Source organism: Python bivittatus, unplaced genomic scaffold (genome assembly GCF_059951505.1).
Source record: "Python bivittatus isolate LINGU-HERP-01145 unplaced genomic scaffold, Pbiv_v1 ctg000210_np1212, whole genome shotgun sequence".
NCBI lineage: Eukaryota > Metazoa > Chordata > Lepidosauria > Squamata > Pythonidae > Python > Python bivittatus.
Window position 1 is genome coordinate 6,405,293 of NW_028277053.1, and position 20,732 is coordinate 6,426,024.

At 51.6% G+C, this 20,732-nt stretch overlaps 2 protein-coding genes across 6 annotated transcripts in view; one reads left to right on the forward strand and one right to left on the reverse strand.

Moving 5' to 3' along the window:
• Nucleotides 1-5,257: 5,257 nt before the first annotated feature.
• Nucleotides 5,258-15,420, reverse strand: CKMT1A (creatine kinase, mitochondrial 1A). Its single transcript, XM_007439567.3, has 9 exons — nucleotides 15,186-15,420; nucleotides 12,181-12,379; nucleotides 11,995-12,090; nucleotides 7,388-7,609; nucleotides 6,990-7,075; nucleotides 6,528-6,651; nucleotides 6,184-6,318; nucleotides 5,797-5,922; nucleotides 5,258-5,480 (listed from the first exon to the last, which is right to left on the reverse strand). The coding sequence occupies exons 1-9, from the start codon at nucleotides 15,338-15,340 to the stop codon at nucleotides 5,364-5,366; spliced, it is 1,260 nt and encodes a 419-aa protein (XP_007439629.2). The 5' UTR covers nucleotides 15,341-15,420; the 3' UTR covers nucleotides 5,258-5,363.
• A 2,753-nt stretch (nucleotides 15,421-18,173) lies between these two features.
• The window catches only part of PPIP5K1 (diphosphoinositol pentakisphosphate kinase 1), a 39,838-nt gene continuing 37,279 nt past the window's right edge, over nucleotides 18,174-20,732 (forward strand). For 2 of the 5 annotated variants that reach the window (XM_088139330.1, XM_088139331.1), the window contains exons 1-6: nucleotides 18,174-18,347; nucleotides 18,627-18,706; nucleotides 18,829-19,036; nucleotides 19,412-19,607; nucleotides 19,695-19,785; nucleotides 20,226-20,311. In XM_088139330.1, coding sequence (XP_087995456.1) covers nucleotides 18,857-19,036; nucleotides 19,412-19,607; nucleotides 19,695-19,785; nucleotides 20,226-20,311 — 553 coding nt within the window. In that variant the 5' untranslated portion in view covers nucleotides 18,174-18,347; nucleotides 18,627-18,706; nucleotides 18,829-18,856. The remainder of the gene's footprint in view (nucleotides 18,348-18,626; nucleotides 18,707-18,828; nucleotides 19,037-19,411; nucleotides 19,608-19,694; nucleotides 19,786-20,225; nucleotides 20,312-20,732) is intronic. The other 3 variants (XM_088139329.1, XM_088139328.1, XM_088139327.1) reach the window with 2 other exon arrangements.

The window sequence follows — 20,732 nt, forward strand, 5'->3', positions numbered from 1 at the left end:
TCTGGATCTGGGACTTTACCATCTTTGGTACTGAATAGGGTGGCACTGCCCCAAGCAGACCTGGTGCACAACCTGGGGGTCCTGGACCCAAGACTCCTGCTCAAGGAGCAGGTGACAGTTGTGGCTAGGAGGGCCTTTGTGCAAGTTGTGCACCAGTTGCGCCTGTTCCTGGATCAGAAGGCCCTGCTCACAATTACTCATGCCCTGGTCACTTCCTGAATGGACTACTGTAATATGCTCTACATGGGGTTGCCCTTGAAGAGTATTTGGAAGCTTCAACTAGTGCAAAATGGGGCAGCATGGGCAGTTATGTATTGGTTGCCAGTTTGCTTCCAGGTCCAATTCAAAGTGCTGGTTTTGACCTTTAAACCCCTACATGGCATGGGGCCAGGGTATTTGAGGGACCTCCTCTCCCCGATTGCATCTACGCATCCCATCAGGAGAGGCATGTCACGTGGCCCATCGGAGCTCCATCTGAGAAGGCTCAGAGGCGAGCCTTTTCTGCCACAGCACCCACCCTTTGGAACATCATCCCCCCACCACAGGTGAGACGAGCCCCAGCCCTGCTGGCCTTCTGGAGATCTCTCTTATTTTTCCAGCAGACCTGGGGAAACTAAGCAGGCCTTGGAAATGGAGCCCGCAAGATGGCTTTACTGTGTACGAGCTTTTTAAACATTCTCCCGTGGCCTTATTACATGCATGTTTTATTGTTTTTAATGGTTATTTAACATACATTTTTATTGTTTTGTTTTTATTGTGTACCACCCAGAGTCAATTTGTGAGATGGTGGCTATATAAATTAGGTAGGTAGGTAGGTGGGTAGATTGATTCCAAACCTCCCATCTTTTATTTGTAAATTTTTCCATAACGAAAATTTTCCATAGTTTTTCATACCAGAGATCTAGTGATGGAGCTGTGGATTTTTCCAGCACTGTGCTATGGCCAGCCTTGCCACAGCCTTCATGAATTAAACAGCTATCTTATTTTTAGTACTTTGAGCTAAATATTGACAGTAAACATATCTTGGGACCACAACTACATTTTCCTATATCTATGCTATTCATTTCTCTGATCATTTCTGACCAAAATCTTTGTACAACTTCCCAGGACCACCAGACATGCATATAGGTGCTTCACCACCCTTCCAACCTTTCCCAGTAAAGTTAGTTGCTTGTTCAGAGTATAATACCATCTATGAATCACTTTTAAATAATTTTTCCTGATCTTTGCTGATATTGATCATGTGTTCTTCCAAAGGGAAGCCCATTATATGTCAGAGATACTATGTCAAGTCTGATTCTTTGAGAGAAATATCCAAAATATATAAATTCTGCTTGAAGTTGTTGGTGTGGGATATATTTTGGATATTAGATCTTTAGAAGACTCTGAAGGTTTTAACATAAGATTTTCAAAGGCTATTAGCAGTTGCGATGCTGTTTTCTTACAGATTATATGTTTAACAAAAATACCCATTTCATTCATTTGTAACTAATTAAAGTTCACACATGCCAATTTCTGTTTTAAAATATCTTCTGGCATGACTTGGTTATTTATAAAATAATCCCTTAATCTGAAAAGAGTTTGCTGTCTGCACACATTACTAGATAGCCTTGCTAAATTATTTGGAAAAGAGACATTAGCATAAATAGCCAGGGAGATGGAACTAATTTTTCCCCAATACTCCCAAATCTTTGAAGAACGGTCAAGAAACCTATTGATACATGTTAGCTTTATCCATTTTATATATTTTGCTCCCAGGAAAGTATTGATGCTGTTCTTTGATTTGTCAGCCACTTAGTCTCCATTTGTGCCCACTTCCAATATTTTAGTTTCCATCCAAAATAAAAATTATCTAAGCTGAAATTATGTGCAATATAAATGTATATTTGGGGGTCTTATTTTAATTTCAGCAATAACAACTCTTGTTTATTTTCCATGCTCTGCCTAAGGGAAATATTCTTATGGCCATGAACTTTATGTGCGTTCATTCTTCTTCTTCTCTGAGTGGTTTAAGAGCCCCATTTTGCACTTCCACTTTCTATCTTTGAAGTCCTTACTTCAGGGTTTTCATTGCCCTTCCCCTTTTAATGAAGCTCACTGTTCAAATGACATATCAAGCAGGGTTGGAAGGCACCTTGGAGGTTTTCGAATCCAGGATTATTCAAACTTTTTCAAGCTGTATAATCCGTTACTTACAATCTTTCTCCATCCATCCATCTGTCTACAGTATCTCTCTCTCGCTCTCTCGCTCTCGCTCATCTCCTGGAAGCCCCGATCACGAAGCAAAGTGCTAGTGATAGAAAATGGTCTGTGCTCAACTTTTTGTTTGCCCTCAGACTCTCATATGAACCTCACTGAGTTCCCACAGAACCCCAGGGTTCTGCAGAACAGAGTTTGAAAAGCCCTGCTCTAGTCCTACCCCCTGCCCAGGGCAGGAATCCTCAGACCCTTCCAGACACATGGCTGTCCAGACTTTGCTTGAAAACCAGTAGCGATGGAGTTCCCACAGCTCCAGAAGGCTGTGCCACTGCTTAAGAGTTCTCCCTGTGAGGAAATTTCTCCTTATTTCAAGTTTGGATCTCCCTCTGTAAAGCTTCCACTTCCTTCATTCTTGTCCTACCCTTGAGTGCTGGAGGATAAATCCACACCCTCTTCCCTGTGACATCCCTTCATGTTTTGGAAGACTATTGTGTCTCTCCTAGCCTTTTGTTGTTTAAACTAAACATTCACAGTTCCTTTAACCATTCTTTGTAGGGTTTAGCCTCCAAGACCCATCTTTACTGCTCTTCTCTCCATTGTTTCTAGTTCCTCAGTGTCGTCTTTATATTGTGGCAACCAGAACTGGACACAATATTCCAGGTGCATTCTGACCATTGCAGCAGAAAGCAGAACTATCATTTCCTGTGATCTTGACATTATACTCTGACAATTAAGTGAACATATAACTGGTTTGAAAATTGTATTTTAAAGAGTGCTCATTAACAGTTCCTCATCACCCTGGAGTGAGGTGCTACAAGATTCAGTTCTAGGCTTCCTATTTCAACTTTTTTTGTAATAATAGAAGTTGGAATGTTTATCACATCTTCAGGTAACGCAATATTGGGTAGGATAATTAGTATACTAGAAGACAAATTTACAGAATAAAATATTTTTGTAGCAATAGGGAACCTTGCAATAAAGAACTGATGGAGCAACAAATAGGTGACAAGCTATCATGGTTTTTCTGATATCAGCTGATTCAAGAATGTGCAAAGAAATGTCCCCTGAGACAATAGAGCAATCGGTCTTGGCTCTCTTTAGTGTCACATCCTTTTGTATACTTGAAACATGTTATCAAATCCCTCTTCTCAGGACCCACAATAAGCTTAGTCCCTCACTCAAAAGGTTTCACTTCCAATTCTTAGATTAACTTCTTGGCACCAGGTCCTCTGAATATTTCTCAAAATTCAATACCCAGAATGTATAGTACTCAGAATAAGGTTTGTTCAATACAGAGTAAAGTGGAACAATTCCTATCATTTGGAAACTACGCTTCTGTTGGTATAGCCCAAAGTGGCATTTATTCTTTTAGCAGCCTTGTGACACTGTGACTCATAGTCAACTACAGTCCCAAGAACTTTTTCACACACACACTCACCACACACACATAACTCTGCATTTGACTTCTTTTTCCTAGTGGGTAACTTGCATTTGTCTCAAAACTAGAAGGCCACTTCTCTAACTGATCAAGATTGCTTTCAGTTTTGTTTCAGTCTTCTGGAATATTAACTTATCCCATCCAAGTTTGCATCAGCTGCAAATTCAGTAAGTGTTCTCTCTGTCCTTTTATCCAAGTAATGGATGAAAATGTTGAGGAGTACAGGGCCCTGGGCCAAACTCTCTGGATTCCATTCATATTTCACTTGTTTGACGGTATACAATTAATACATTCATTCACAGTGGCTTAAAAATCTTAAAAAGTACTCATTAATGGTATACTGTCAAACAAGTGAGATATGAGTGGGATCCACAGAGTTTGAAGAATCAAAATAATTCTTAATCATTCAAAATCATTCATCCAAAGAATGAAAATCTTTCTTAAAAAGTACTCAATTGCCATGCCACCCTGTCTTTACTTGCTAATCAGAACATCGTGGGGTATTTTGTCAAACGCTTGCTGAAATCAAGGTATTTTATGCCTTCGGCATTCCTGCAATTTGCTAAAGAAGTTAGATTGCCAAAAACAAAAGAAGGTTAATATGACCCAAATTGTTCCTGACAAATCTGTGCTGAACTGCACAGTTTTAAGGTACTTAGGAGTCTCTTTGTGGTCTGCTCTAGCATGTTTCCAAGTGTCAGTGCCAGGGCGATTGGTCTGTGGTTCCCTGTTCTCCACACAACCTTTTGAAGACAGGCACATTGCCCTCCTCCCTCTTTAACATCTCAGGTGAGGCTTCTGTCTCTTTCCTTTCTTTTTTGGTTGGGCACAATGAAATTCTACTCAGAAAGGACCATGTGAGGCTAGGAGGCCCGTGATGCCCATTTCTCTATTTCCTGGGAAGGTTCTGTACCAGCTTCTCCTATTGGTGGAGCCTCAGTACTATAATGATGCTGCCAATCCTGGATGAGATTGTGCTCCAGAAGCTGGAGGAAATGCTGGGACAGAGAAGGACTAGGATCCCAAATGCTTCAGATTCAAGGCTTCCGGCTTAACCTTAATCATGGGCCAGGGGAAATTGCTGCAGGCTGGGGAGTTAATGCAGTGACATTGGGCCAGCCATGCCAGGGCATAAGCAATGGTAGGAGCTGCCCATTTATAAATCCCATGCATTTTGCTTCCCAGCTCCAGCTTCAGCAGTGTTCTGCCTTGCCCAGCTCCTCATTCTGGTGAGCAGGCAAGCCCTGGCCAGGATGACCCACCGGCAGGGACTGGATGGCCTACACTAGTACTTTGCAGTTTCAGATGTTTCTCCCCTCTTGCCTTCTGGTGGGCTTGCGACAGCTTTGCACCATGCAGGATAGCTACCCCTTCACCGGTATTCTGGCTATTTGTCCTCCCTGCTTCTCCCAGATCTTAAGGGCAAAGGAGCTGCTTTGCCAAACTGCCCACCCATCCATCTGTTCTCCCAAGTGTTTCCAACCACCTTTGCCATCCTCTGAATGGGAGCCAGGTACTCAGAGCCCAGAAAGCAAGGGATTTCTGCTGGAACTGCCTCCAAAAAGATCCCTCCTCCCTTTTGCCCCCAGAGAGGGACAAAAAGATAGCTGGAATCAGAAGGAAGTCAAGCAATTGGAAGTTTATGGGGTTGGTGCAGGGTATACAGCTAGGGCCACAAGACTATGCATGCAGGCATCTGTCAAGCCTTGAAGGGGTCCAGCTGGACTCAGCTATGGAACTGGGCCACAGGGGGTGGGATGCGGATATCTTGGCCTCGTTCCAGGCGCCGCTCACAGTCAATCAGGTAGTTCACACCATCGATCACCAGCTGCACCAGCTCAACCTACCAGGGATGGGAATACAAGCAAGGGAGGTTAGAGACAGAGGGCTGGACTGGGAGAGTTGAGGATAGATCCTTGCCCCTAGTTGCCTGGCACCCTGGATGCCCTCTGGAGCATCCCATATGGTAATAAGTCATGCTGGCCTCCCCAAGCTATAAAAGAGGAAGCATCCTGCCCCTGCACTGCTTGCCATGCGCACACCCTTTTCCAAGGCCTTTCCCCCATGCCCACAATTGTGAGGGGGCTTGAGCAGGCAACCCATCACAGAGAGGGGAGAAGGAGAGAGTGCACTTGTACCCAGCCAAACCCTAGAGTTACCTCAGATTTGCCCAGGCGATCCAAGTTGGAAATGTCAAAGATGTTCCCTGTGGCAGCTGTGTCGACTCCCCCCGTTCCTCGTTTCTGCAACCTCAGATTTTCCAGGATCTTAGAAAACCGGCTGTCCTGCATAAGGGTGTGTATGATGGGGAAAAAATAGGTGACACTGAAAGGCTAGAGCATGGTAGCAGGGGGTGGGGTGGCCAGGAGCTTGGTGTGTTTTTTTTTGTAGTTCTGAGGTCAAAAGATAGATTCTTGCAGGAAAAAAAATACTGGTATTGCCTTAAACCACATGGAAAGGTGGCTCTTTGGCCTTTATGGAAAGGGACTCAGGTGACCACCTGAAGCTCAAGAACAGCCAGCAGCTTTCTTTTACTCAGCTCTTACTTTGCTCAGCAGTGGCAGCTTGATGTGAACTCCAGCACGCAGGCCAGTGCCAAGGTTGGATGGGCATGTCAAGATGTAGCCCAGCCTTTCATTCCACATGAACTCCCAGCCCCTCTCCTGGATCAGTCGCTCTACCTGTTCATGGGAGGAAAGACAATGTGGTGAGTGGATCCCTCTAAGCAGTGCTCCATGACCATCTTCTCCCTGGTTTTGCCCACCTGCCTAACCCTGTTTTCTTGGTGTGGAGACCCTTTACTTCAGCTTCTCTGGCAGCCTGTGATTCAGCCCCATTTCCATGATCAGCCCCCTTGAGAAGGTCTGAGTAATGAGATGGGGAGACTCACTTCCTTCAGACCCCGACAGAACCTCTCAAAGACTCTCTTCATGTTGCCCCCTTTCTCCATAGAGATGACACGAGTGTGGTCCTCCTCATTGATCCAGACCAAGAAGGTTTTCTCATGGTTGTGCCTGATCAGAAGCAGTAAAGATGCTAGTGAAGGGAAGGAGGCTACAACAAACTGGCCTGGCTGTGGCAAGACCTCTCTTCCCTTCCAGTGCAGGCCTTTGATCTTCACCAACCTGGATCTTGCAAGTGGAGCCTTAAGCAGCTGTTCCTGTATGGTGGGGCAGGCCCAGCTGCTTCAGGCTCCATTCCCCACTGATCCACATTTTTCATTGCCAGTGGAACAGCAACCACCCCAGAGTTAGGATCTCTGCCTGGAGTTAACACACCTCCCCGGGGGCTGTGCCTGGAGCATCTATCCAGCCCAGTCCATTCCCATCAGGAGGAGCCATGGAAGGCCTACCATATCCCCCGGGCATCAGGCCAGTCACGAGCCATGCCTGCAGCTGTCAACAGAGGGGAGACAGGCTTGTCAAAGAGGAAGTGGTCCTGGAGAAGAAGAAAAAGAAGATCTCTGCTAGGTTTACTTTAGGACTCCACTGGAATAAGGATTTAATTCCAGGGCAGAAGGAAGTAGCTGCTTCCTGCAGCCAGATGGGCTGAAGAAGCAGTGGTGATGGCTGGCAGCAGATGGGCCTTGCAGGAAGCTGGAGTGCCATGCCACACACCATCCCAGACAACGGGATGGCTCAGAGCTGCAAGCACTGTCAGATAGGCCTGATCCTCTCTGCCCTCCTTCCTAGTGGCTTCTTCTCCACAAGGAGGACCTGCTCAGGGCACTGTCCACCCAGGCACACTCACCTCAATGAGCTGCCGCTGCTCCTTCTCGGTCATCTCACTGAGGCGATAGTACTTGCCCGCCAGCTCCCCAGCCAGGCCGCTCAGGGCTTCTGTTGCGACTTTCTCTACCTCCCGCCGTTCTGCCCGGGTGCATGCTGGAGGCAAGCTCAGGCCGCGGATGCTGCGGCCGGTCCGGACCCGCGAGGAAAGGACGTAGCGCTCGTCAAAGTGCCCCCCCTTGATCTGGGGAGGAAGAGGCGCATCATACCTCAGGGAGACGAAGGGTGACCCTGGGCTGAAGGGTGGCTCCCTGTCCCCAGCCCTGCCATCCTTCGTGGCTGTCCAGCATTCACTGGTTTCAGAAGGCCTGTGACGTGGGCGGATGCCAATGCACATGCCTGGCACTTGTGCAGTTGATACCAGTTGGATATTCTGCTGGTGGAAGTGCTCTACAGGGTGGTACACTGGGCGCATTGTCCTGGCTGTCCCAAGGGAGGTTTGCTTTCCTGCAGACCCTGAGCTTCTAAGAAGGAAACGTGGTAATGGAACCAGGGGGTGGGGGTGGGGGTGGGGGTGGGGGAGCACATGGCACAAAACACACGCATTTTCCGTGAAGCTGCCTGTCCTCAGAACATGAGCCTATTGCTCATGCTTCTTTGCTCACAGCCTCCGTGGCCCAGCAGCAGCCAAGGCAGAGTGCCCCTCGCAGGCAGATGATGGAAGACCCACAATGTACAAACACTGTGACTCTGGCCTGTCTCATTGTCAGGCTCCCTTTGCCAAATGTGAGTTTGAATTGCGGGAATTCAGCCATGAGTCCTGGCAGGCCAGGATGGTGTGCCAGTTCTCTGGTTTCCTTCCTCACAAATGCCTTTTGGAGCTTGTTATTCCTTCTGTGTCTCCTCTTGCTCTTAAGACTGTGCTTCTACAAACACTGGATCTGCTCTGGGAGGCAGTGCCCCCCCCCCGCCACCCCAACCAAGGGGCTCCAAACTGATCTTTGTAGGAGTCATAGAATCACAGAGCTTGGACAGACCTTTGAAGCTTTCCGCCTGATCCCAATCAAGTGCGGGACCCGTGAGACTGCACCATTCCTGGCCAATGGCCATGAATTTAATTTCATCTGGTTTAATTGAATAGCCATCTATTTAAATGCATCGTGCAAAGGGGAGCCCATCCTGTGCAATAGGCTGTTCCACCACTTCAGCAGACTCTGTCTCCTTGCAAAGGTCGATGTACCCTGGGAGGCATCTGGAGGTGCTGCACAGGAGGAAGCCTGGCCTCAGCTGGCCCCCAAAGCAGCCAGGGCTCTCCTGTTTGGTGCCCTCCACCATCCTGACCTGTGAGAAGGCAGACCTCTTGGGAGAGAGGCAGGAAAAGGGCAGGCTCTGTTCCACGTCAGCCACAGAAGCTCCTTGGGTGCCTTTGGGCCAGCCACACCCCTTAAACCAGCCTACCTCACCAGGTTGTTATTGGGGGGAAAATAGAAGGGAATACTACGAATGCCGATGCTACCTTGAGGTCCTGACAGACGGAGGGCGCATAAATCTAGCCAACCAACCAATCAGTATTATTTGGCAGGCCAGTCTCTGAAGCAATTGGTCTGGTCAGGTGAGCTGCTGTGGGGAAAAGTGTGCAGAAGAGCCATCAACCCATCCCACAGTATCTCAGGATTGTTCCTCCCCCCCTCCCCAGTTTTTGTCTTTTTAGAAAAACCTTTGTGACTTCCAGATCACTTGGGTTTTACATGTTCAACTTGTCCACAATACGTAGCTCTGCATTTCCTGCCCCTTCAGGACCACCTCCCCTACCTGAGAGGACAATTTCCAGCATCCTCTTTTCCTGCAAAGCTGACTAGGTATAAGCACACACTAAATAAAAATTACCAGGCAAATCCCGAATTGCTGGAATCCAGAACAGGTTTCTTTGCACTGGGGGCTATTACGGGAGTTTGAAGAGGCAAAATGGGTTGCAGATGCTTATGGTAACTATTTCACCCCTTAAACTCCTATGCACCCTCCCAAATGTGCTATAGTCCCAGCCACACTTGGAGAGTCACCAAATATTGTGTGGTCCTTGAGCTTACAGTAGTTGCACACCCCTGTCTCACAAGTTTATGGACTGAAATCCTCTATCGCTTTTTAACTACTTGTCACAAAGTCAGGGTTGATTTTGAAATCCTGGGGTTCCTGGGCCTGGAGGTGCTGGAGGCTTAAACAAGAAGAAGCAGTCATCCAATCCCACACCAGCTGCAGCAACCGTGCCTTTAGGGCCCGCTGTGAGTGGTACTGAAACCAGTGTGTGCCCAGGCCGCGATTCCCTTGTGAAGCAACAGTGCTCCTAACTCACCAGACAGGGCAGATGGCTTGATATAGTCCATGGCTGCAATTTAAATGGGTAACTGTGTAATCAAAGTGAGGAGACTGAAGTTGAATGTTATTAAAATGATTGCTTTCCTAACTTCTTGCTCGGGGTTTTAATCTGGGGAATGACCTTCAACCTATGGGTCTACCATAGTGTCCTGTAGCCCAGGGTTATCAGCACTGACCGGCAGTCATTTTCTAAGGAGGCAGATGAGCTTCTCCAGCCTTACACAAAGACACTAAGGATTGAACTTGGATCTTTTTGCATGCAGAACAGAGGTTCTGTCAATAGAAGAGAATGTGTGTAGCTCAGGGGCTCAGGGTTGAACGGTGGAGTCCTTGGGGTTCTCTGAGCTTGGTTATTTTCTTGCAAACGTTTCGTTACCCAGCTAGGTAACATCTTCAGTGCTAGAATGGAATGGGGTTTGCTCTCTATACAGTGGCATGCCCTGCCAGTGTGGGTGGGAGTGTGGGTTTTGTTTTGTTTTATCTTTTTCCCCTTTGGTAGTTCCTTGATTAGGTTACCCTTGATTAGGGTATTGTTTACTGCTTGATTGTATGTCTGGTGATAATCTTGGTGTTAATCTCTGCTTATCTGGGTGATGATTGCTGGTGAGAAGATGTTCTGGTCTTTTGTTTTCCTTTCTATTGTCTCTTTTGAATAGTGTGTAGATGTTGTTTATCTCTGTGCCTGTTGATGGCTGCCTTGTCTAAATACCAAGCTTCCAGGAATTCCCTCACATTTTTGGATTTAGCTTGGTCTAAGATGCTGCCAGTTTCCCAGGTGAAACTATGGTTGAATCTGTCCATGTGTTGTGCGATTAAGGAGTTTTCATCGTGTCTTCTGACTGCTAGTTGGTGTTCATGGATGCGCTCTGTTAGCCTTCTGCCTGTCTGCCCTACATAGTGGTTGTTACAGTCCTTACACTGTATGTTGTTCTTACACTGTATGTTGTCCTTACACATCATACAGTGTAAGGACTGTAACAACCACTATGTATCCTTCCTTAGCAGACAGTTCCAGAGTGGGGGAGGAGAGGTTGGCACTCCCTTGTAGAGTGCCACAGGGATCTGCCTTCTCTCTCTACTTTTGAATGCCTACTTGAAGCTGCTGGGGGAGTTAATTTGACAGTTCAGGGTTCAATATAATCAGTACGTTGATGAAAGTGAGATTTATACCATGAGTTTGAGCCATGCTGGAGAAGCCACTGAAATCCTGTCTTGGTGCCTGGAGGCTGCGAGACTCTGGACGGGACAGAACAGGCTAAAGTTGACCCCAAGCAAGACAAAGCTATGGGTTGTCCATTAGGATTCTCTGTCTGCTGTAGTCTTATCTCTTGATAGGGAGGTGCTACAACTTGGGGGTCCTCCTGGACTTGTACTCCTGCCTGAATAGCAGGTAGAGGCCTTGGTGCACCAGTTGCAGCCCTACCTTAGGCAGGAAGACCTTGCTATGGTGGCTCATCCCTTATCACGGCCCGCTGAGCTAGTGTAGCCTGCCGTACTCAGAGCCGCCTTTAAAAGCACTCAGAAGCTGCAAACGGCCTGGACTGCAGCAGCCCAGGTGCTCCCTGACACCTGGCTTGGGGCACATTGTGCTGCACTGTGGGCCCTGCACCCTGTCAGCTGCCAGGTCCAATTTAAAGGGCTGGTTTTGACCGATCAAGATCCCTGGCTTGCCACCGGGTTTTATTAGATCAACCTACATGAACTTCTGGGAGAAGCAGCTCACAGTTCCTCACTTGGGGGAGGTGGGGGGTTAAGGCCAGGAGGTGCCGCTTCTTGGGGGCAGCGCTGGTCCTTTGGTTGAAATTAAATAGGGTCCTTCCCTAATGGGCTTCCATAAACAGCTTAAAATTGAACTGTTGGGTAGAGTGTTTGGGAACTGACCCAGTTGTTTCTTATTGTTGTTTTTCTGCTATCTTTTTAAGGAGCTCCCTCCCTCCCTCCCTCTTTCCTTCTTCCTCTTCCTCTTTCCATACATTCATTGTCAGGTTATACTCTATATTTTGCTGTACTGGTGTTGCATCTTAGGAATCAGTTTTCCAGGAGTACATGCTCCCCATTTTGGTATAATTTAGGAGACTCAAAACCTAATTTGAAGTGCACCCCCACATTCCTTTTCTGGCTAGTTGTGCATTAAAAATCATTGCAGAGAGAAAATTGTGGATTGTGATCATTTCTGAGACAAGCTGAATTTCTTGTCTGGCCCATAAAGCTCTACTGAAGTTCCTTGTAGTCATGGCAGGCCCCTAGTTTGCATACCTTGCTGGCTTCAAGATCTGTGGGATGCTTCATGGTGCGTGGGTTGTAGCCATTATGCCTGTCCTCAATTACAGGGTCAAACAGCTCTGCAAAAACCTGGAGTCATAACAGGACCATTGGTTAGCAATCATCTGAAGGCATCTGAAGGAGCTAGAGGGCTGGTGGGCAAGGAAGATGGGCACTCACCTCATAGGATTCCTCATCTCCTGCCACCATGCCTACTGTCTTGATGAAGGGGTGCCCAGGATTGTCCACCCCAGTCTGGATGCACTGGTCCAGGGTCCAGCCAGTGGGTGTGGCTTTGTCACAGAGCTGAGCATAGATGGCAGGTGTCAGGTTGCTGGCCATGCAGTTGTTATGTTTACGCAGATCAGGGTACTCAGCGCTGCAGGAGATGGTGGAAAGGCCCGGGTGAATATGAGAAGAGAGGTGTGCCTTTTGGCTTTAACCAGTCCCATCCTTTCTTCTCCCATCCTTCAGGAAGAACACTTCAAAGATTTTTATGCTTCTCTGCTCTGAGGACTCTCTTATTGTTCTTTGATGCCTTGGGAGCAGGCACTGGGTCTTCCCTCTCATGTCCCTACAGAAATTGGCAACCTCCTATTTCTGCTATGGAACCATGACAACATTGCCTTCATCTCATTCCCAGCCCAGATGGGAGAAAGGCTTAAGTCATCCTCAGCTGCATCAGTGCTCAGTTAGTGCTTCCCACCTTATTCCTCACTGAGGGTACCTTCAGGGTATATAGAACTGGTCAGCTTTTGTCACCCATTTCCTTGAAAACAAGTCAGATTATTGGCAGAACTTGGGTATGCAGGCAGCAGAGGCAGGAGAGGGATCAGCAAGAATGGAAACAGCAAATGTGTTGCCAGTCTTGTTTTCCACCCACTTAAGGATGGGTGGAGAACACTTAAAATTTCTGCTTCTCCACCTTCTGTCACCAGCTTTTTTTTTTTTTGGTGCCTTTGAGTCAGCAATGACTCCTGGCAACTTCCTGGACAAGTCCCTACAGCTTTCTTGGCAAGATTTCAGAAGTGGTTTGCCATTGTCTGCTTCCTAGGGCTGAGAGGGAGTGACTGGCCCAAAGTCACACTGTTGGCTTGTGTCTAAGGTGGGACTAGAACTCACAGTCGCTTGGTTTCTAGCCTGGGGCTTTAACCACGACACCAAACTCACTTCATGCCAGCTTAGTGGCATGGTATTGTTGGCTATAGCATTTGCAGGTTGGATACCAAAGGAGGAAGACACACGGGAAGACACCAGGACCATTACAATTAATAGAAATTTATTACTGAAGTCCAGATACTTACTGCATCAGAGAGATGCCCCCCAATTTGGGGCTATGAGCCCAAGTAGTAATAAGGAAGGAGTGCCATGGCATCTGACTGCAAAGGGTTGCTTTCAGTGGGCAGGTTTTATAGCCCTTCAACCTTTTCTCCCCCAGAGTCGCTTAGTTCAGGGAAGGTTGTATGTTAGTGAGGATAACTACTTTGTTAAGGGCCTAGCAGTACCTAGGTATTGGGTACCTAGTTAAATGGGAAATTGGGAAAAATTCTATTTTTTAAGAAATGATTTTATGATTAGATTTGTATGCCACCCGATTCCCAATGACTCTGGGAGTCTCACAAGTAAAAACATTAAAAAGATGCAATCAGAAACAAAAATAAGGAATAAAGATAGCAAGCTGACAACATTATCTAACTGGGGTCAGAGCGGAGAGTTTATTATTTCGCAGCTTATGCTTAGCAAGGCCACTGCCCAGAGTGGTAAACAGGAAGAGCTGGGCTTGTCTAAGCAGCCTCTCTTCCTAGTGTTAATTAAAAATGCGGGTCCATCACAGGATTCGGTTGAGACTCTGCCTTAGTTGAGCCTAGTTCACAGTACTGGGGAAGGGACACCTTGAAGGAGACGGGACGAGACCTGTTTTCCACTCTCCCTGCTTCCAGGCACAGGGCTTCTCAGCCCTTGCCGCTCAGAAGCTGGAGAATCCTCTCTGCTCTGCTGACCTTGCCCCTTTCTTTGGGAGGCTTGGATAGGTGGACATTTCGCTTCAGCCTGGAGTGGTTAAGCAGCTGACCCCAGTTCACAATCCGGCAGCAGAGTAATCCTTGCGTTAAGATGCCTTCCTTAATCCGCCTAGGAAGCAGCTCTCTTGACCTCATTGCCACTTCAGAGGGCCTTTCAGCTCTTCTGAGGTGCCTAGACAACTGGGGCTGGAGGGGGCTGGAAGGGCTCCGTCTCTGCCCTCCCTCTCAAGCTGGCCAGTGCGCCCGCCCAGGGCTCCTTCTCAGGAAAGAACAGCCTGCAGCTGGCAGCTCTTGGCTCAGCAGCAGCCCAAAATGTGGGAGGGGCTTGGGCTCTGTCCCTCCACCCCTCCCATCCTCCTCCAGTAGCACAGGCCTGCAGACAAGGAAGTGGCGCTGGCACCAGCAGCCCAGGTTTCCCTTCCCACCTGAGACCTGCTGTTGGGGCCAAAGGCCCAGGTGGAGCCTGGCCCCTCCCTGTTCTGAAAGCGCTGGGTTGGGGCTTGGGCCAGGAGTTCTTGGTCAAAGGCACTGAGGTTGGTTCAGGACTGGGGGATGCCCTGCCCGGCTTGGTTCAGGGTTGGGCCCTTCTTAGCCGGCTAATCAACCCTAGATTCGCGCTGGTCTGAGGAAAGGGCTTAGCTGAGTTTCTGCTTGGGAGACAAGCAGAAACTCAGCTAAACCCTGAAGAGCCCTTCAGGAGGTCACCGGAACAGCCGGAAGGACCTGAAGCAGAGAGTGCTCCAGAGCATAAGCCGACTGCGCTTGCCTTTGTCTTAAAGCTATCTTTAAGCTGCGCTGGGCAGGGGGCCAGCAACCGCTGGGCGTCTCGGAAGGGGTGAGCCGGGCTCACAGCACTGAGGACGCCCCCTTTTCTGGCGGTCTCTCAGAGGCAAAAGCAGAGTCCCCTTCTCTCTCGGGCTGAAAGCCAGACTGAATTACCTCATTTTTGCGGCGCCGGAGAAAAGGGAGCGGCACCACCCCTAAGTTCACGGGTGGATTGCAGGGGATCCGAAGCGGGGAGCTTATACCTCGAGGGAGCGGGAGGACCGGTGTCCTCCCGCAACGGCGCCCCCAGCCCTGCAGTGCAGCTCCGAGGAAGCCCGCCCCAGGAATTGCGCCCGTTGCAGCGTCAAGGGCATCCCCATATCGCCTCGGGAGCCGTACCTTGGCGGGTAGAGGCGCCGCTTGGCCACTGCCGAGGCGCCGACGGAATCGCGGGAGAAGAGGAATCCCGCGCCCAGCGAGCCGGCGGCGCCCACCACGGCCAGGAGGGCGGCGGATCGTCGGGCGGAGAGGGCGCGGGCGAATGTGCTGGACATGGTGCTGCCACGGGGAGACTGAAGGAGCGAACGCGCGAAGCAGGAAGGCGAGCGAGCGGGCGGGCGGGCGGGCGAGGACTTCGCACAGCCAGGCGGGAGAGGACGCGCCGCCAATGCAAGAGCTCGCGGGGAGGGGAGCGCGGAGATTACGCCGCCCTAGCGCCGGCCCGGCCCGGCCCGGCCCAGCCCAGCCCAGCCCAGCCCAGCCCAGCCCAGCCCAGCCCAGCCCAGCCCAGCCCAGCCCGGTTGCCTCGCCTGAAACCCCGCGCGCGGCTGTGGTGCCCAGAGCGCGCTTCAGCACCGACCCCACGGTGGACAGCGCCGGGCAGGGCAGGGGAGCCCCTAGTCAGGAGGGCCGCCCCCACGGGGCCCCGGGAGAGCGGGCTGCAGGCCACGTCCAATGGCTGCGGCCCACGGCCGGCATCCAATATGCCACAGCCGGCACTCCTGCGAGTCTGTGCCCAGAGCTGCTAGTTTGCCGCCGCAGCGGGACTCCTCCTCCAGGGCTTAGGGTGACCGACGTGAAGACTCCCGGCCGCCCCAAAGCCAGCCCCAGCCCCAGCCCCCGTCTGCTCTGGCCTGGGCTTAGTGCTCCTCCTCCTCCCACGCCTTCGCGGCTCGCAAGCGCGGCTGAACTGGCTGACCATGGTTATCCTGGGCTAGGGCTCCCCACTTCTTCGTGGGGCAGGCTGGAGGGTGCCTGCTGGCTTCAGCCCTCTCTCCCTGCTCGATACCATTTCACCAGCACCAGGACATGCACAGGAGAATGAAACAAACGAAGGGACAAACAAAACACCCTGTGCATTTCCAGGTTACCTTGATGCCTGGATGATCTAGTTGTGTTCACATCCTTAACTTGGTCATGAATGAACCAGTTTCTTTCTACAACATGATTCTCACTCAAACCTTCGGGCCCCAAACTGACGTCCTCAGGAAAGAGGACAAGCAAGAGGTTGTGCTGAGAAATGTTGAGCCGATTGCTGCTGCTCTGGCCAGGTGCCATGCCCCACCCAGAATCATTCTCTGCACACCTCCTTGCAGGGTGGTCTCTCCTTCTCCTTGTGTATAAGGAGGCTTACCCAAAGGGCACAGATGCCCAGAGAGTGCCCTGCTGAGCTCTTTTGTGGCTGAAGGGTCGGGGGGAGGAGACCTCGTGGTGGCTGCCTTGAGGTGCAGGCAGATATGTTTCCAGGTTGATGGGCCTCTGGCTGGGCACAGCTGCTTCTGGGGTCTTGTCTACTGTGATAGAATGCTTGACTGTTCCACTACCCCATGGGAAAAGAAGACTCAAGCAGGGTAGTGTAGCCTATTTCTTGCCCCACTCCTCCATATTTGGCATTTCAGATTTCTCAGTCCTCCACCAGTTTGCTAGCAAGATCGAGCAATCAAGAGCTCTAGGAAAGGTGTCCAGCTGCAGCAGCTGGATGGTAGTTCAGACAGCAGAGTGCTTCTCTGGGAGCTCCCAGAGGCTAGATGATGGTCTAGAGTCTGTCCCTTTGGGAGATGTTAAAAGACTGGGGAGTAAACAGAGCTCCTCTTATTTGGAGGGGGGGAATAAAATGGAGAGCAATGTGACAGCCCCCAAGGACATTGATGACAGAGGAGTCCTTTAGGAGGTGTTCTGAAGAGAAGAGGCCTTCATTTTGCCGCTTCCCCTATCAGGGACTCTCCTAAATCTTAGGAAGCCCCACCTGCTCTTGCATTTCCTCCTGACATGAGTCACCATATTTGTAGCTGGCTGAAGGCTATCCCCTCTCTCTTGCTCCCCTTCCAACACTGTGATGGTGAGGAACCTCGGATGCACAATGTCCCCTTCCAACCTCAGTTTTCCCAAACTATTCAACCTTTTTCTTAGGGATTCAGAGGTGGGGGGAATCCTTATAAAATATGGAGATAATGAAAAATTGGGTGGAATAGCTGATGTCATGAAAGACAGACATAAAATCCAATCACTGTCATAAATCATGCTAGATAGATAAATGGGCTGAAAGGAATGAGAATTAACAGAACCGGGGCAAAATTCCTGTCCCAGCGACGTGCATGTGAAAAACCTCTGGGAACAGGAGCGGCAGGGCTGGACTCTGGGGCCCCTTCCAGCTCTAGAATACCAGGAAACATTTCCAGGCTGCTCCTGTTGCTCTCTAAGGTGTGGCTGGACTTTGTTTACCCGGGACAGGTGTGTCTGGGTGGCTGCCGCCATGTACCCGAACGGCCTTTGGTTTCCTTCGCAAGAGAACACCAGGAACCACCAGCCGATAATCTCTTCGGCAGGAGCAGACAAGAGGCGCCAGAACGTCTTCAGGACGCGAAAGTGCAACTCGGCTCAGGGCAGCCCAGCCCTCGGCCCCGCTTCTGCCCAGAGCTGAACCGCCCCGCTCTCTACCGGCTGCGGGCAACCGAGCGGTCCGCGCTCCCACCCGGAGGCGCCATTGCACGGCATGCCTGCCCGCCTCTCCTTCCTGCCCCCTGAGTCCCGCCCGCCGCCCCTCCGTACCCCACATCCTCGGGGGTGGGCGCGAGGTCCCTGACCATGAGCGCAGCCGCGCGCCCGAACAGCCGGGTTGGGATGGGGGGCCCGCGCCGCGCGAGCAGCGGCGGCGGCGAACACCTGGCTGCCCTCCCGCCCGAGGAGCGGAGCCCGCCAGGCCGAGGGGCTGCCCTGTCACCGCCGGCGCTGCGGGGGAGAACGGAGCCAGCCGGGCTGCGGCGGGCCAGCGGGCGTCCTTCTGTCGCAAGAGCTCGGCGATTGGTGCGCTATCCCGCGGCGCGCGGCCCTGTCGGGCGCGCAGAGGGGGGCGGGGGAACGCGCGCGCCGCGGGCAGGGCAGGGGAAGGGGCGCCCGCTCCGCCTCCCCAGGGGCGGGGCGAGCCGCGGGGAGAATTTCCGCGGGAGCCGCTTCTCCCCGCCCGGCGCGGCGCCGGAGCCCCTGAGTTGGCCTGCCCGAGGCGGAGGCGCCCGGGGGCACCTGCGGACGAGAGCCGGAGAGGCGTTGGCGCGCTTTCGTCCCGTTAGTCCCGGGAAGGGGCGGCCTTTCCTGCGCGGGAAAGGCGGTGTCTCGCCGGGCCTGGCCGGCCCGTTCGGACTCGGGCGGAGCCTCGTTGCGAGCCAAGCGCCTCCTTGCCCAGGCGCGCCCTCTCCGGACGGCCCGCCAGGCGCTCGCTCTGGCAGGCGGGACTGGCGAGCTGAGGAGACGGCCCGGCTGCCAGCTGGTGCCTGGCCGGGGCGTGCGCGCTTCCGGGTGGCTTCTGCAGCCCCGCCGCCGGCTGAACCCTTGCTTTCCTTGCAGGCTCCGTGGCTCAGCGCGGCCGCCCGGGCCCTGCCGTCTTCCGCCTCTTGAGTCCGTCAGCACCCGAATGATGCAGCAGTGTAAGGCTCTAGCGGGCCGCTCCGGGCGGGAGGCCGGAGGCCCCTTCCTCTGCCCTCCCGCCGCCCCCTCCCCCGTGTCCCGGTTGCCCCTGGTCCTGCTTGTGACTCTGGCTTGCTTGCAGAGCGGGATGGTTGGCTGTCCGGTCTGGAATGTCGTCCTGGACGACCAACCTCAGGGACGGTGCTTCAGCTCCTAAGTTCTTTGTTGGCTCCCGAGATGAGGAGGTGGACTTCCTGGGACCAGACATGAAGATGGACGAAATGGACTTCTTTGAGGATGAAGAGGAGCAGGAGGAGGAGGAGGAGGAGGAGGAGGAGGAGGAAGAGTCGGTAAAGGGGTTGAGGGGGACCTTCCTGCTCTTGCCTGCCTCTGAAGGAGCAGTGTTTTGACACAGTGAGAAGCTGGGGCTAGGACTGTCTGGCCTTCGTGCACTCAGGTGGGGTGGAAATCCCACTGAGGGCATCAAGGAGGGTGTACTATTCCAGGCCCTCCCTCTTTTGTTTCTGGGGGCATTTAGAAGGGAGGGTTATGCCTCACAGGTCCCCTTTCTCTTCTCTTGAAACTGTCCTTGTTTGGCTTCTGGCCTGCATGTGCTTTCATGGGAATAGCCCTTTTTTGGCTTTTGTACATGACACTGGGGGGGAGCCCAGCTTTGCCAGAACACCCACTGCCCAAGGGTGAAGCTGCTGCTGGCTCTCTTCCAGCCCCCAGAACGGCAGATTGTCGTTGGCATTTGCGCCATGACCAAAAAGTCCAAGTCCAAGCCCATGACCCAAATCTTGGAGCGGCTGTGCAAGTTTGAGTACATCACAGTGGTGATCATGGGGGAAGAGGTCATCCTGAATGAACCAGTGGAGAACTGGCCAGCCTGTGACTGCCTCATCTCCTTCCACTCCAAAGGTATGTTCCCTCTCAGTTCTGGGTCCTCTCCCTGGCCCGGTTCCTCCAGCTCACGCTGAGCATGGCTTTCCTCCTTGAATCTTTCAGGTTTCCCTCTGGACAAAGCCGTTGCTTATGCCAAGCTCCGCAACCCTTTTTTGATTAACGACCTTGATATGCAATATTACATCCAGGACAGGTAGGGGTGTGGAGGTTGATGAACTTGCTGAGTTAACATGGGCTGCTTTATATGTTGTGCCCCTAGAGTGCCATAGCAGGGCCTGTCTTCCAGCAGCAGCGGGCACCGGAGACAGAGTCTGCCCCTGAAATGGCTGTTTCTTTCCGCCGGGTCTTTGGGTCATTTTGGCTAGCGGTGTAAGGTTAGGGTGGCTAGCAGTTCAGAAGCCAGAATTCAGTTAACTAGGCAATCTGCCACTGGGAAGAGCCAGGCAGACAGAGCTGAGTAAATCCTCAGCTTATACCTTTAGTCAGAATGCAGTAAATCTGAGACATGTTCTGGCCTCCTGTTGCGATGTCACTAGCAGCCCGGGACACCCAGTGGACCCAGGAAGCAGCAAGGCCCGAATTTGCCATCTCCCCTCATGAGGAGAGTCCTGTCTGTGTTCCCATCCTCTGTAGGCGGGAGGTGTACCGGATCCTGCAGGAAGAGGGAATAGACCTGCCTCGCTATGCGGTGCTCAACCGGGACCCTGATCACCCCGAGGGTGAGTGTGGGGCGGGCAGGGCCAAGCCTCCTCTCTGCCAGAAACACTTCCCAGGCCCAGTGAGGGCACTTGGGAGGCAAGACAAGTGGGTATGTTGCCAGATGAACAGAAGGTTGCCCTCTTTACTGCCCTAAGCCCCCGGAGGCAGACCAGGGTCTGAGAACACACGTGTGGCTGCATTTGTGCAACCTAGTTGAGTGGGGGCAGGGGGCTAAGAGACATTGCGGAAACCTAGCAAATGGATGAATCTGGTACCAAACTGAGTATGTTGTGCAGGGCCGTCTCCTTTGTTGCCCTGAGCATCCTCAGGAGAGGGCTCCTCTCTTGAGGAAGGGAGGTCTGAAGAGTTGGGCCAAGAACTCTGCTTTCCAGGGTGATGTCTGCTCAAGAATTGTTTTTTATTTCTCCTTGGATCCTCCTT